This window comes from Lipotes vexillifer, unplaced genomic scaffold (assembly GCF_000442215.2).
Source record: "Lipotes vexillifer unplaced genomic scaffold, Lipotes_vexillifer_v1.1 scaffold69, whole genome shotgun sequence".
NCBI classification, from domain to species: Eukaryota; Metazoa; Chordata; class Mammalia; order Artiodactyla; family Lipotidae; genus Lipotes; species Lipotes vexillifer.
This window is the reverse complement of record NW_006790942.1, coordinates 4,530,645-4,543,582: the sequence shown is the minus strand read 5'-3', so window position 1 is coordinate 4,543,582 and position 12,938 is coordinate 4,530,645. Positions and strand designations below refer to the sequence as shown.

Below are 12,938 nucleotides of genomic sequence, written 5' to 3'. Positions count from 1 at the left end.
ATATATACATGTTTGCATAAATCTCTTTTAAATTTTAAGAAATTAATTTCTATTGGAGTACAGTTGATTTTACAATGTTGTGTTAGTTTCAGGTGTACAGGAAAGTGAATCAGTTATACATATACATATATCCACTCTTTTAGATTCTTTTCCCATATAGGTCATTACAGAGTGTTGAGTAGAGTTCCCTGTGCTATACAGTAGGTTCTTGGACAAGAAAATATTGAATTAAGATTAACAACCTAAGGAGATATCATTTGCTTTAATTTATTTCGGTTACCTCTTGTGTTTTTTTGAACCATGATAGATTTACATTGAAAAGTTCTTTTTGCCTACCTTTAGTTTATTGATAACAAAGTAAGCTTTGAACCTATAAGAGTGATAACAATTCACTGTGCTTTCTCTTTGCAAAGTCTCTCTCTCTCTTTTTTTTAGTTTTATAGTTTGCTTTGTACCCTATGGTTTATATATTATATTTGATTGATTATACAGTCAATCACATACAAATCCCAACCTGAAAACCTTACACTTCCGTTGTTCCTTTTATGTCTCTGTTGCTATATTGTTGATATTTTCCATTATGTTGTTTTTAGTTCTTCTTCAAATGTGGAATGGAAAAAGGCAGATTGATGTGATGTTTAACTTTTGTTGTGTAATTAATTCTTCTAATTTTCTCTCAGATCATTTTTTAGAATTTAAGTTGCATACCAGAAATTATTCTTAATTTTGTTTCTTTAATTATAAAGTGGTTTTAAAATTCTTTTTGACTGCTTTTTTTACTTTAAAAGTTGAATATCTCAAAAGTTGGTGTGTAGAGGTATTTTTTTTTGAGTATTACTTTGGATCTTATGGTATATTCTGTGTTTTCATATATAAAGTGTTTTAAACTTTCAGTACAACTCTTTTTTTTTTTTTTTTTTTTGCGGTACGTGGGCCTCTCACTGCTGTGGCCTCTCCCGTTGTGGAGCACAGGCTCCGGACACGCAGGCTCAGCGGCCATGGCTCACGGGCCCAGCCGCTCCGCGGCACGTGGGATCTTCCCGGACCGGGCCACGAACCCGTGTCCCCTGCTTCGGCAGGCGGACTCTCAACCACTGCACCACCATGGAAGCCCTCAGTACAGTTCTTAATTATGTATTCCATGTTGCTTGTCATGTTTTGGATTCTTTTTTTTTAAACTTAGTCTTAGTCCGTCAGGTTATGTTACATTATTACCACTTTTAATCTTGCTAAATTTCATGGTTGGTCATTAGCATTAACAATTCTTTTTCCTAGCTTACAGTAATGTTTTTAGTCTTTACTTAGTTTATTGGTGCATTTTACTCTCATGTTTACTTGAATTTAATTTATGCTTTCATTTTTTCTTTTGTTTGTGTAAGTCAGGTATTTGTGAGTCTCTAGACTTTTTAGCTTCTAGCGTTTTGTTGCAAGCTTTATGCTGTGTTTTTCAATAATAGTAATTAGTTTGCCTTTTAAAATTCTTACATTTTTAAAAGCTCATCTTTCCCCCCTAATTAATGGACCTTATTTTTTTGAGCATTTTTAGGTTTACAGAAAAATTGAGCAGAAGACATAGAGAGCACCCACAAACCTCACCACTCCCCAGTTCCTTCTGTTATTCACATCTTTCATTAGTGTGGTACATTTGCTACAATCAATGAAAAGCTCATCTTTTAAAAAATATTGTATTAATTGCCAAGAGGTGATCCTGTTTGCCTCCATCCTCTAAGTCTTACATAATTAATTTGAAAGTTTACAGTTATATGCTCAGAATATGTAACCAATTAAAATGATTTTGTTTTCTTTAAAACAGGGTTATTTAGGTGGCTGTATGAGAAGTTCCGCTATCCGTTTGCCCCAATGTATGGAGGTTTTCCAGTGAAGTTACGCACCTATTTAGGTGACCCCATTCCATACGATCCAAAGATCACAGCAGGAGAACTAGCTGAAAAGGTAAATTATTCTTTCTTTCTTAGTTTTAGGACACATTTGTACTTTCAGGTTTTATTTTTAAAATTAAATAATTCTACACGCATGTTCTGGATCAGTGGTGATTTTTTCCCCCCAGGGGACATCTGGCAATGTCTGGAGACATTTTTTATTGTCACCACGGATGAGACTCGGGAGGAGGTCGTGCTGTTGGTGTCCAGCGGGTAGAGGCCGGGGATGCTGGTAAACATTCTGTAGTGCACAGGACACCCGCCCCGCCCCCAACAAAGAACCGTTCTTTCTAAAATGCCAATTGTGTTGAGGTTAAAGTTCCTGGCACTTTATTAAAGTTCCTGGTTAATTAAAAGGTTTCGTTAAGTGATATTCAGAAGAAGAAAGCTTTGACCTCCATGAAAAGAAATTGCTTTTGTCTGGTAGAAATAAATACCTTGGGAGGAAAATGGAATCATGTTTAAGAGTGTGGGTTGTGAAGTCAGATTGTTCTAGTGCCACTGTTTGTTTGCTCGGGCAGGGGAGCAGGGGAGAGAACGGAGCCCACTCACAGAGTTACCCCTGGGGGTCACATTGAGAGCAGTGTCTGCCATCTAGTAAGTTTTCCATGACTGCTGGCTACTGCTGTTATTCTAGGAACTTATGGCCCAGTGTGGCAGGTAAATAACTAAATCGATGCTTTTAAGGTGATGCGTTAGCACAATGGTGTGCTTGCGGCACTCTTTTTCAACCTGGGCACTATTGGTATTTTGTTGTGCGGTTGTTCTGTGCCCCGTAGGGTGTTTACTCACTAGATGCTGGTAGCATCTCATCGCTATCCCTCACTCATTGTGACAATAAAAAAACATCTCTAGACATTGCCATTATCCCCTGGGAGACAAAATCTCCCGTGGTTGAGAACTGCTGTTTTAGGGTATTATGGAAACACAAAGGAAAGACATCTAAATTAAACCAGGGATGCCTCCTTGAAGGAAGTGATGCTTGAATCCAGTTTTGAAAGGCGAAAAGGGATTCGCTGGGTGAAGAGTAGGGAGGTAGAGGAAACAGCGTATGAAAGGATGGCAGCACGAACTGGCGTAAAGTCTTCAGGGAGTTGAGGGTGGTCTGGGGTAGCTAAAGGGATAGAGACATAGACAGTGAGGCTGGAAACATAGGAGTGTCTCGACCACAAAGGCACATCCTTGATTTTGTTTCTTGAAAGTCAGGGGTAGCTACTGAAAGCAGATGACTGATGTAATAGGTTTGCTTTTAGAGAGATCACCAGAAGCAGTAGGGAGGCTGAGTCTGAGTGAGACCAGGGGAAGCTCAAAGGGGAAGGAGACTGCTTTGTGAGGGAAAAAATAGGAGACGCTTCCTAGAATTGAGGGCATTTGTGGTAGGTCTTGAAAGACGGACGGGACTTGGACATGCAGACTTGGGGCAGGAGGGAAGAGTTCCAACAGAGAAACGGTGGTAGGAAAGTTGACTGCACACACCAACAGTGTAGAGCAGCCTGATGGGACTAGGAGAGTGAGGTTGGGAAGGGTGCCTAATAAATTCGCCTTCAGGAATTTCGCAAAGCATGTGAACATCGTGAAGGTTCTAAGAAGCCCCGCAATAAAGAGGTCTATTTAACTTGGTTTCAAAGAGCTTTGCCCAGTCTGATCTGACCAAAACCAGCTCCTGGCTTTTCCTGGAATAGCAGCTAATAACAGCTCTGGAATAAACTGGGGGAATCACTAGCTGAGTGGGTAGCGAGCATTTGGTTGAGATGAGACTGGAAAAGTAAGTGGGAACTCTATTTTTCGGCCCGTGAATAGCAGACTAGGGATTTTGTTTAGGAGAGGCCATTGGAAGTAGCCGTTCACCCGCAGTGACACTGGCCAAGGCAGGCACACAGCCACACTGGGCGTTAACAGGGCAGGACTGGATCCTTTCCACAGGGATGGCCCAGAAGAGGCAGAGCAGACGAGCAACTGTAATGCCCAGGGCTCAGCAAGGTCTGGCACTTAGGAAAGGATGCCCAGCTGAGGCAGCTAGAATGTCACATCAGATGAGACTGTTCAAATCAAGCAGCCGGTACGTAGGAAGCTTGACAAAGGTAACATTAATGATACATTATGTTCCTTGTCTGTAAGCTTCATTCTGAGAAAACGTACCTCCTGCTAGGTATTCTACTAACTGGTTAAGAGAGTTAACTCAGAGCGGGTAGCAATCCTTTCCCTGAAAGGAAACCCCTCCCACACTGGTTTCCCCCGTCCGGGCAGGCTCTGTGCCCAGCACTTCTCCCATCCCCAGGTGGCGCCTCACGGTGGTGACTTCAGGTTACACCAGGGCTCAGCCCTCACCCTGTCATGTTGCTTCTGCCCACACACTTTATTGTTCCTGTACCACATCTCTGCAGCTCCCTGACAAATGCATTCTCCTTTAGCACAGAGCTGAACTCTGTTTTGTTCTTTAAAAAGGTTTTTCCCGCCTAACTATTAGGATTTAATTGGGTCAGAGCGAGTTAGGAATACTCTTTTACAAATACCGTCCATTTTTATGGTTAAGATACAAGGTAATGGAGAGAGAGGGGAAGAGAAACTGGCCTGGAAGTTTAGGGATCTGAGTCCTAACCCTAACTCTCCCACCAGGCAGCAGAGTCAGGTTGGGTAAATGGTATGTTCCTCCCTGAGTCTCAGAGTCCTCAACTGTAGAATGGGGAGATTAAAATAGATATCTCAGAGGTTTTGTCCAGGTCTAAAATTAAATGAATCCTGTTCCCTTATTTTTCTCAGTTAAGGAGAATATATTACTGATCATTAAATTCCCGGGACTTGATTTTTCATATGAGTGAGAAATATATTCATGGCACCGGTAGAGTTAGATATTTTAGATGTTAAAATATATATTTACCAATTCAAACTGGAAAAAAAAGAGGCCTTCCTGAATCATTGAAATACCTCAGTTACTGTCTCCAGTTACTTTATGTACTTTGCCATCAGTATTTAAAGTAACAGAAATTGTCTCCGAAAGCATAGTTTAGTAAAATTTCTTGAGGGAATTTCCTTAAATATATAGTTGCCGTATCCATATTTCTGATGGTAAGTTGTCATTGCTGAACTAAAGTAAACTTGAAATAAAGAATACTTGAAATTTTCCTTTTGTGGATACATTGCATGAATTTCCAATCTCCATTGTTTAGAATATAAGCATAAACTGTAGCGTAATGATCCCTGGATTATCGCAAATTCAAAATTACTAACATCTAAAGTAATGTAGAAATGCAACCTCATTTAAGAAATGGGAGCTAGACTGTTCAGGCATTTGATTGTGGAGCAGATTCATTTTGTAGACACTATCTAAATCTAAATTAAAATACACTGTACTCATGCTGAAGAGGGCACTTGGGATACTGCCTTAAAGTTCTCTCAGTCTTAAAGAAATCTGTTCTGTTTCCATCTGTCTCTTTGCCTCTCTCGCTGTATTCTGCATACACACATCCACATATACGTTAAGTACAGATTTATTTATATGTACAGGTATATATAATATACATGTCCTATTAAGGTGGAAGGAAGGTGGGGAGAAGTGGGTAGACTTGAGTGGTACTGGGAGGTGAGCTAACGGATGCCACCTATGGATTCTTATTCTCAATGAATGAGAAGCAGGAGTTGTTAAGGATGATTCCCAGGTTTGGGTTACCGGGCTGGATTCATGGCCATTTGCTGAAATAGGGCGTGAACTCAGGAAAGGACAAAGGATGGGATGGGGGGAAAGTGTGTTAGTTCAGTCTAAATTAAGCATGTTGAGTTTGAGGTGCCTTTAAAACATTCAAGGGAAGTCATATTGAACATTCCTATCCGAGGCTGGGCGGCTGGAATTGTAAATCTGGGAGTCGGCAGCAAATGGATGGTAATTAACGCTGTGGAAAGCTTACTGGGCCTTGGAGGAATAGTCAGGGCTTGATTTGGGGAGTGTATATCTGCAAAAGGCGGTTGAAAGGGAGCGTCCTGAAAACCTAGCTTTTCCTCCAGGAGTGTGAGTTCCAGAAGCAGGATCAATGGTCACGTCTAATGGTGACTAAGAGGTGACGTCAGATGAAAAGAATGTCCGTGGGATTTAGTGACACAAGGGGGTCATTAGTGATCTTTGCGAGAGCCGTATTTTCTTAATGCACAGACCTCATATTTCTCCACCCAAAAGTTCTTCCTTGATACATCAATTCATACTAAACAAAGTCTCTACTTTTTCACTTGGTATTTAACTCCCTTCGTGATTTAATTGAAACCTACCCGTAAAGCCTTATACTGCCCAGCAAATGAACACATACCTGAAATGCCAGCTCTCAAACAGTCGCTTGACTGTTTTCCCGTGGTCTTTTCCGTCTTGCTGCTTTCTTCACTGCTATTGAAATCTCACAGGCGGGGGGAGACCCAGACCAAACAGTACCCTGTCCACGCAAACTCCCTGGTCACCGGCCACCGATGAACTTCAGATGTGTTCTTTTCACATCTCAGATGATACAGCTCACAAATGAGCTTACATTCTAACTACTTTGTCCTTGATTACGCTTATTATGAGCTCCTTGAGATTAGAGACTTGTTTCACTAATGTTATGGCTTCCAAAGCATCTAGTATTTTCTGAGTGAATGAATAAAATTTTAAAAATATACGGCACAGAACACAACCTGTGTGTCAGTCGCTGTGCTAAGTGCCTGAAGACATGGCTTCAGTTTCATGTAATCCTTATCGTAAGTGTATGAAATTGTTCTCATCTCACAGATGTGAAAACTTGTGCATTAGAGAGGCATATTTTTAAAATACATCTTTGGGCTAGGGTTTCTTAATTATATTTAAAAATAAATGAAGGTCCAGGATTTGTAAAAAGAAGGCTTAATGAAGGTTAGCATCTGAAAAGAAGTGTGTACGGGTGTGCCTGCTTGCACTATGTGCAGGCAGAAAAATTTTTTTTAGAGAGCCACAAACTGATTTAAAGTAAAAATTGTTATTGTAAATCGACTATACTTCAAAAAAATAAATTAAAACCAATAAATTAAAAATTGTTGAAATTTGTCATGAATTTAATGGGAACAAATAGTTTTAGAGGATTTCTTGATATATCCTAATTGACTTTTCCATTGCTATGACTTAATTTAAATTCCTATTAAATTATCTAGAAATTGGGGTAAAGGACTAAAGCATATCTGCTCGTTCGTAGCTTTCCTCACTTTTTCCTGTCGCATTGCCCGATGTGATTGGTGTGTATGGTCATGAAAGACAAATACAAAGAAGTTTATTAATGGGTGAAAAGGAGTGAAAACTTCCATTTACCTACCAGAAAATTTCCTACTACATTTTTCTTCTGATTTTTTCCCCCTTCAGTTCTTTTTAGTGTTTATTATGTGCAAGGCATTGCTGTGCTCCGTGCTGGAGAAATGCTAAGATGTATTTTAAGGAGCTTACAACCTGGTGTAGAAAATTGCCATGCAGACAGTATCTGTAATTCAAGTGTAATAAAGTAAGTATAAGAAATATGCTATGCACAGAGAAGAACCACTGCATCAATGAAAGTTCAAGAACCTTCTGTACTAAACACAATTTGCAACGTTCTGTTATTTTTTTGTATGTTTAGAATGCTTTTTGAAGTTAAATAAACAGTATTACATTAAAAAAAAAAGAAATATGTTATGGGCGTGCTGAGAAGGAAATCATTTATTCTGAGTAGCGATGGGTGCTCAGTTAGGGGAGATTTCTCATAAGTAATAGTATATGAAAATCCTTACTAACTAAATATCTACATTGAGAACTAAAAGAATAACGGCTTTTCTTTTGTTTTCTTGGTAGACGAAGGATGCTGTTCAAGCTTTGATTGACAAGCACCAAAGAATACCTGGAAACGTTATGAGTGCTTTGCTAGAACGTTTTCATAACAAACAGAAGATCAACTAGAAGACTCTTTAATACATTTATATTAATATGTTTATGTCTGTAGGACTGTCTTCAAAATTTTGTGGGTTCTATAATTAGTATTTTTAAAAAAATCACGTTAATAAGCATCTTTCACTGAACTTGTTTAACATTGTATTGTCAATTTTGTTTCTGCAATCCATTGTGTCAGATTTAAACAATAACTCGTTACATGCCTAATTATTCAGAAAATGATCATGGTTCTTTTTATAATTTCCTAATAATGTATCATAAACATAGATTCTTAAAGTTAAGTTTATTAATAACAGCGATGGAGGTTAAACAAACATTCCTAAATAATGCATCTGGTTTCTGTGTCTCTTGCACTGAGCTAGTTTTGCAAGGTTTCATAACCTAGGGTTTAGTACAGACACTTCAGTTAGGAAAAAAAAGCTCTTTCCTCTGCCCCTCATTCCTTTCATGACCTTGGGCAAATCACATAATGTTTTTATGCCTCAACGATTCAATTTTTAAAAACATGTTAATACTTTGGCGAGGAATATTGTTTTAAATTCCTTATATTTGCTGTGATTGATAACTGTAGAACGAAATTATAACTGAATTAATTAAACAATACCAACATCTTTTAGAAGTTTATATATGTATTTTGTCCATAGGATGTTTAAATTATTCCTTCAGGTATGATGTCAAGTTGCCAAGGACAGTGAAAATGATGTACTGTTTTTCAAACTGAGTAAAAAAGAAATTAGGGAAAGTAAGATTTCTAATTATTGTTATTATTCTTTCTAATATATATATATTTTTTTTTCCGTACGCGGGCCTCTCACCGCTGTGGCCTCTCCAGTTGTGGAGCACAGGCTCCGGACGTGCAGGCCCAGCGGCCATGGCTCACCGGCCCAGCCGCTCCGCGGCATGTGGGATCCTCCCGGACCGGGGCCCGAGCCCGCGTCCCCTGCATCGGCAGGCAGACTCTCATCCACTGCGCCACCAGGAAAGCCCCCTCTAGTATTATATTTTTAATGAGACTCTGTAGACAAGCCGTACAGGGTGTGCTGTGCATTGTCAGCCCTATGATATGGCATTTAGTAGTGTCAGGATAGAAATCACGGTTGTGCCCTGCATCTCCTATGTTAGAAGCTGATTCTAGGCTGATGAAAGCACAGAGAGAAAGCTCTGCTTTTGCTCAACATCATGGCTTATTCAGCTTGACTTTGCAACCAGTCAGATGGTTTATTGTTTCAATAAAAATATACTTGAATAATGAATTTATGTGAACATGTCTTTCTGAAAAATTAATGGCTTTCGATTTGTTGTCTCCTTGAAATCTGAATTTAAAAGTATTTAAACACAATAGTACCAGAAATCAAATGCAGTATGACCCTCTCCCTTTTTAAGATATTAAATTACTTGGATTTTTGTATAAATTTTTGTATAACAAGTATGTATGTATGATACGTGTAATGTATATAAAATTAAGCAGCATAAGAATAAAAGCTGAACTGAAGTTCATATTCTTGTGAGATTACATATGTGACATTTTCTTAGTTTAAACTGATTTTTTTGTTTTACTATTTATGTATTTCTCACCTACAATCATATTCATCAATCTCAGCCACAATGAATAAACCTGACTTTCCAATGTAATAAATATATTTTAATTCCAATCAATGAAAAGAGTCAACTAATGATATTTTGCAGCTTTTTTCCCCTCTCTAGCAGTGAGCAGTGTTTGTTTAAAATTGATAAATATTTCTGGAATGAAGAAATAGATGATCATAATATGAACGAGAATAATATTTTTTGGCAACTATTGGGTTTTAAAAACTGTAGAAAGAAACATTCATTGCTAATGTAGCAAAAGCCGTTATTTTTTACACTATTTAAGTTTTACTGCATTACTTAAAACTTTTTTTCTTCTTTGATACTCAGATTAACAGGAAGGCTTTCTGTCTTGTTTGATGGAAGATCTCTATCTTTGCTATTTGAATTTAAATGCTATTTAGAAGAATGAGGGAATGTGACTAAATATAGAGACATAAGTAATAATAGAAAGGAGGAGGTGTTGGGGTTTTTCTTTGTTTTTGTTTTGCTTTGTTTTTAGTTTACCATTTTGTCTTACACTTAAAAATTTTTTTGTTTTATATTGGAGTATAGTTGATTTACAATGTTGTGTTAGTTTCAGGTGTACAGCAAAGTGAATCAGTTATACATATAGCCGCTCTTTTTTAGATGCTTTTCCCATACGGGTCATTACAGAGTACTGAGTAGAGTTCCCTGTGCTCTACAGTAAGTCCTTGTTGATTATCTATTTTACATATTGTAGTGTGCATATTTTAATCCCAACCTCCTAATTTATCCCTCCCCCCCAACCTTTCCCCTTTGGTAACCATACATTTGTTTTCTATATCTGTGAGTCTGTTTCTGTTTTGTAAATAAATTCATTTGTATCAGTTTTTTAGAATCCACATATAAGTGGTATTATATGATATTTGTCTTTCTCTGTCTGACTTACTTCACTTAGTATGGTAACCTCTAGGTCCAACCATGTTGCACAAATGGCATTATTTCATCCTTTTTTATGGCTGAGTAACATTCCATTGTGTATATGTACCACATCTTCTTTATCCATTCATCTGCTGATGGACACTTAGGTCGCTTCCATTTCTTACTGTAAATAGTGAACACTAGGAAGTGCATATCTTTTCAAATTGTGGTTTTCAAGGAGGGGATGTTTTTCATGCTTTTTGAAGCGTGTCCTCAAGTCAGAACCTGATGAAAGCCAGGGACTCCCTCCAGAAGCATGAACTTGGCCCACTTTTATGGGAAATCTTTCATACCCTTTCAAAAAAACTTTCATTTTGAAACAATTACAAATCTACCAAAAAGTTGCAATTATTGTGCACAGTACTCCATATACTTTCACCCAGATTCCCCAACTGTTATGGCACGTTTGTTTTATTATCTTCATACGTTCTCTCTCTCTCTCTTTCTCTCCTCTCTCTCTTTCTCTCTGTCCTCTCTTTCCTCCCTCCCCACATATATATCTATAAAGTTTTCTCCTGAATCGTCTGATGGTAAATGCAGATACCATGCCCCTTCCTATGTGGCCGTCCATTTACGGAACCACAGAGCAATGATCAAAATCAGGAAATTTGTCATTAAGATAATAGTATTATCTGATCTAATGACCGGATTCAAATTTCACCAGTTGTCTCAATAATATCCTTTGCATCAATTTCTCCTCCTGGTGCACGGTTCATAGCAGGACCACACACTGCATTTAGTTTTCCTATGTCTTTAGTCACCTTTCATCTGGGATGATTCCCCAGCCCTACTTTGTCTTTAATGATACTGACATTTTTGGAGAAGACAGACTATCTGTTCTGTAGCCACCTCTTCAATCTGTTTTTCCCTGATATTCCGTCATGATTTGATTCAGGTTATGCGTTATTCCAGAAATGCTACATAAATGATGCTGTGCTCTTTCCAGTGGGTCATATCAGGAGGCATAGAATGTTGGTTTGTGTCATTAGTAATCGTAATAACTTGACCACTTGGTTAAAGTGGCGCCCACCAGGTTTCTTCCCTGTAAAGTTATTATTTCCTTTGTAATGAATAAGTTTATGGAGAGAATATGTAAATATCTGTTCCTCATCAAACTTTCACCCACTAGTATTAGCATCTTTGAACTGAGTGTTGCCGGGATAAATTCTTACTCTGAGGGTTTCAACGTGTGAAACCCTATTATTATTATTCTATTATTCTACGTTTATGAGTTGGCATCCTACTGTAAGAAGAAACTTCCCAATTTCCACCCCCCCACACACACACCAAACACTTAACCTGTCATCTGAGGTTCATATTTTGTTTAAAGGATAATGCATATATACTCCTAAGTGATTTAAATATGAGACCCTTTGAAGTTTATGACATTTTATGAACCATTGAAATAATAGACATTTACAGGGTAACTTGCGTGTGTTTTTGTATTTATGTATATGATTACTATTTTTAAAATATATTTTTGTTACTTTTTTTATTGCGCAGATATACATACCAAGATTTACCGTTTTAACCCTTTTTAAGTGTACAATTCACTGGTATTAAGTACATTCACAATATGGTGGAGCCATTTCCAGAATTTCTTCACCATCCCAAACAGAAACTCTGTACCCATTAAACAATAACTGTCCATTCACCTCCCCCTCATTTCCTGGTAAACTCTTCTACTTTCTGTTTCTTTGAATTTGCCCACTCTAAGTACCTTATATAAATGGAATCACAATATCTGTCTTTTTGTGTCTGGCTTATTTCCCTTAACATAAATATCTGAGCTCTTTCCTGACGCCAAATGACATAGTTCCAACGCCAGTTCTCTGACATCTGCTGGGTGTCCTCCAATTCCATTCAAGTCTGACACTAACTACGGGAGTCAACACAGACCCTATAGGGTAAGGGCTCAGTCCCACAAGACTGCCCCTACTTCAGATGCCAGCTGCAAATGGGGCCCCCAGGCCACTCCCACTTCCGCCTGGCCTACTACAGTGTTGGAGGTTCCCATGACATCCCCTCAGGTGGCATAATTCCATAGAACAGCTCAGAGCTCAGGAAAATGCTGTACTAAAAATTTTACTATCAAAGTTTCAACCCAGGAACAGCCAAATGGAAGAGGGCAAGCTACAGGGGGCGGGGCGCAGAGCTTCCACGCCCCCTCTGGGTGCACTGCCTGCCCAGCGTGTCCAAGTGTTCACCAACCCACAAGGCTTCGCAGACCTCACAGTGATCACCAGTGGTGGTTGAATTACATCTCTAACCCGTCTCTGCTCCCTGGACGTTGAGGATGGGGCTGAAAGTTTTAACCCTCTAATCACACAGTTAGTTTTTCTGGTAACCAGCTCCCACCCTGAAGCTATTTAGCACCCCCCGGCGCCCCCCCCACAACCAGGAGTCATATATTGTTGATATTAAGAATCAGCAAATTAAGAGTCATAGCACTGACAGTTGTGCCCTTTGTTCCTTGAAGAATACTTACCATATTATAAACAGTTACTGAATAAATGAACAAAGTGTATGAGAAGACTAAAATATTTTCTTGGGATAAAAGA

The 12,938-nt window shown here is 38.6% G+C and overlaps 1 protein-coding gene across 1 annotated transcript in view; it reads left to right on the top strand.

The window, feature by feature from the left end:
- The window catches only part of TMEM68 (transmembrane protein 68), a 25,241-nt gene extending 17,375 nt beyond the window's left edge, over window positions 1-7,866 (top strand). Inside the window, 2 exon segments of the mRNA XM_007464033.1 lie at window positions 1,814-1,953; window positions 7,750-7,866. Of these exon segments, the coding sequence (XP_007464095.1) occupies window positions 1,814-1,953; window positions 7,750-7,866 (257 nt within the window).
- Window positions 7,867-12,938: the final 5,072 nt, after the last annotated feature.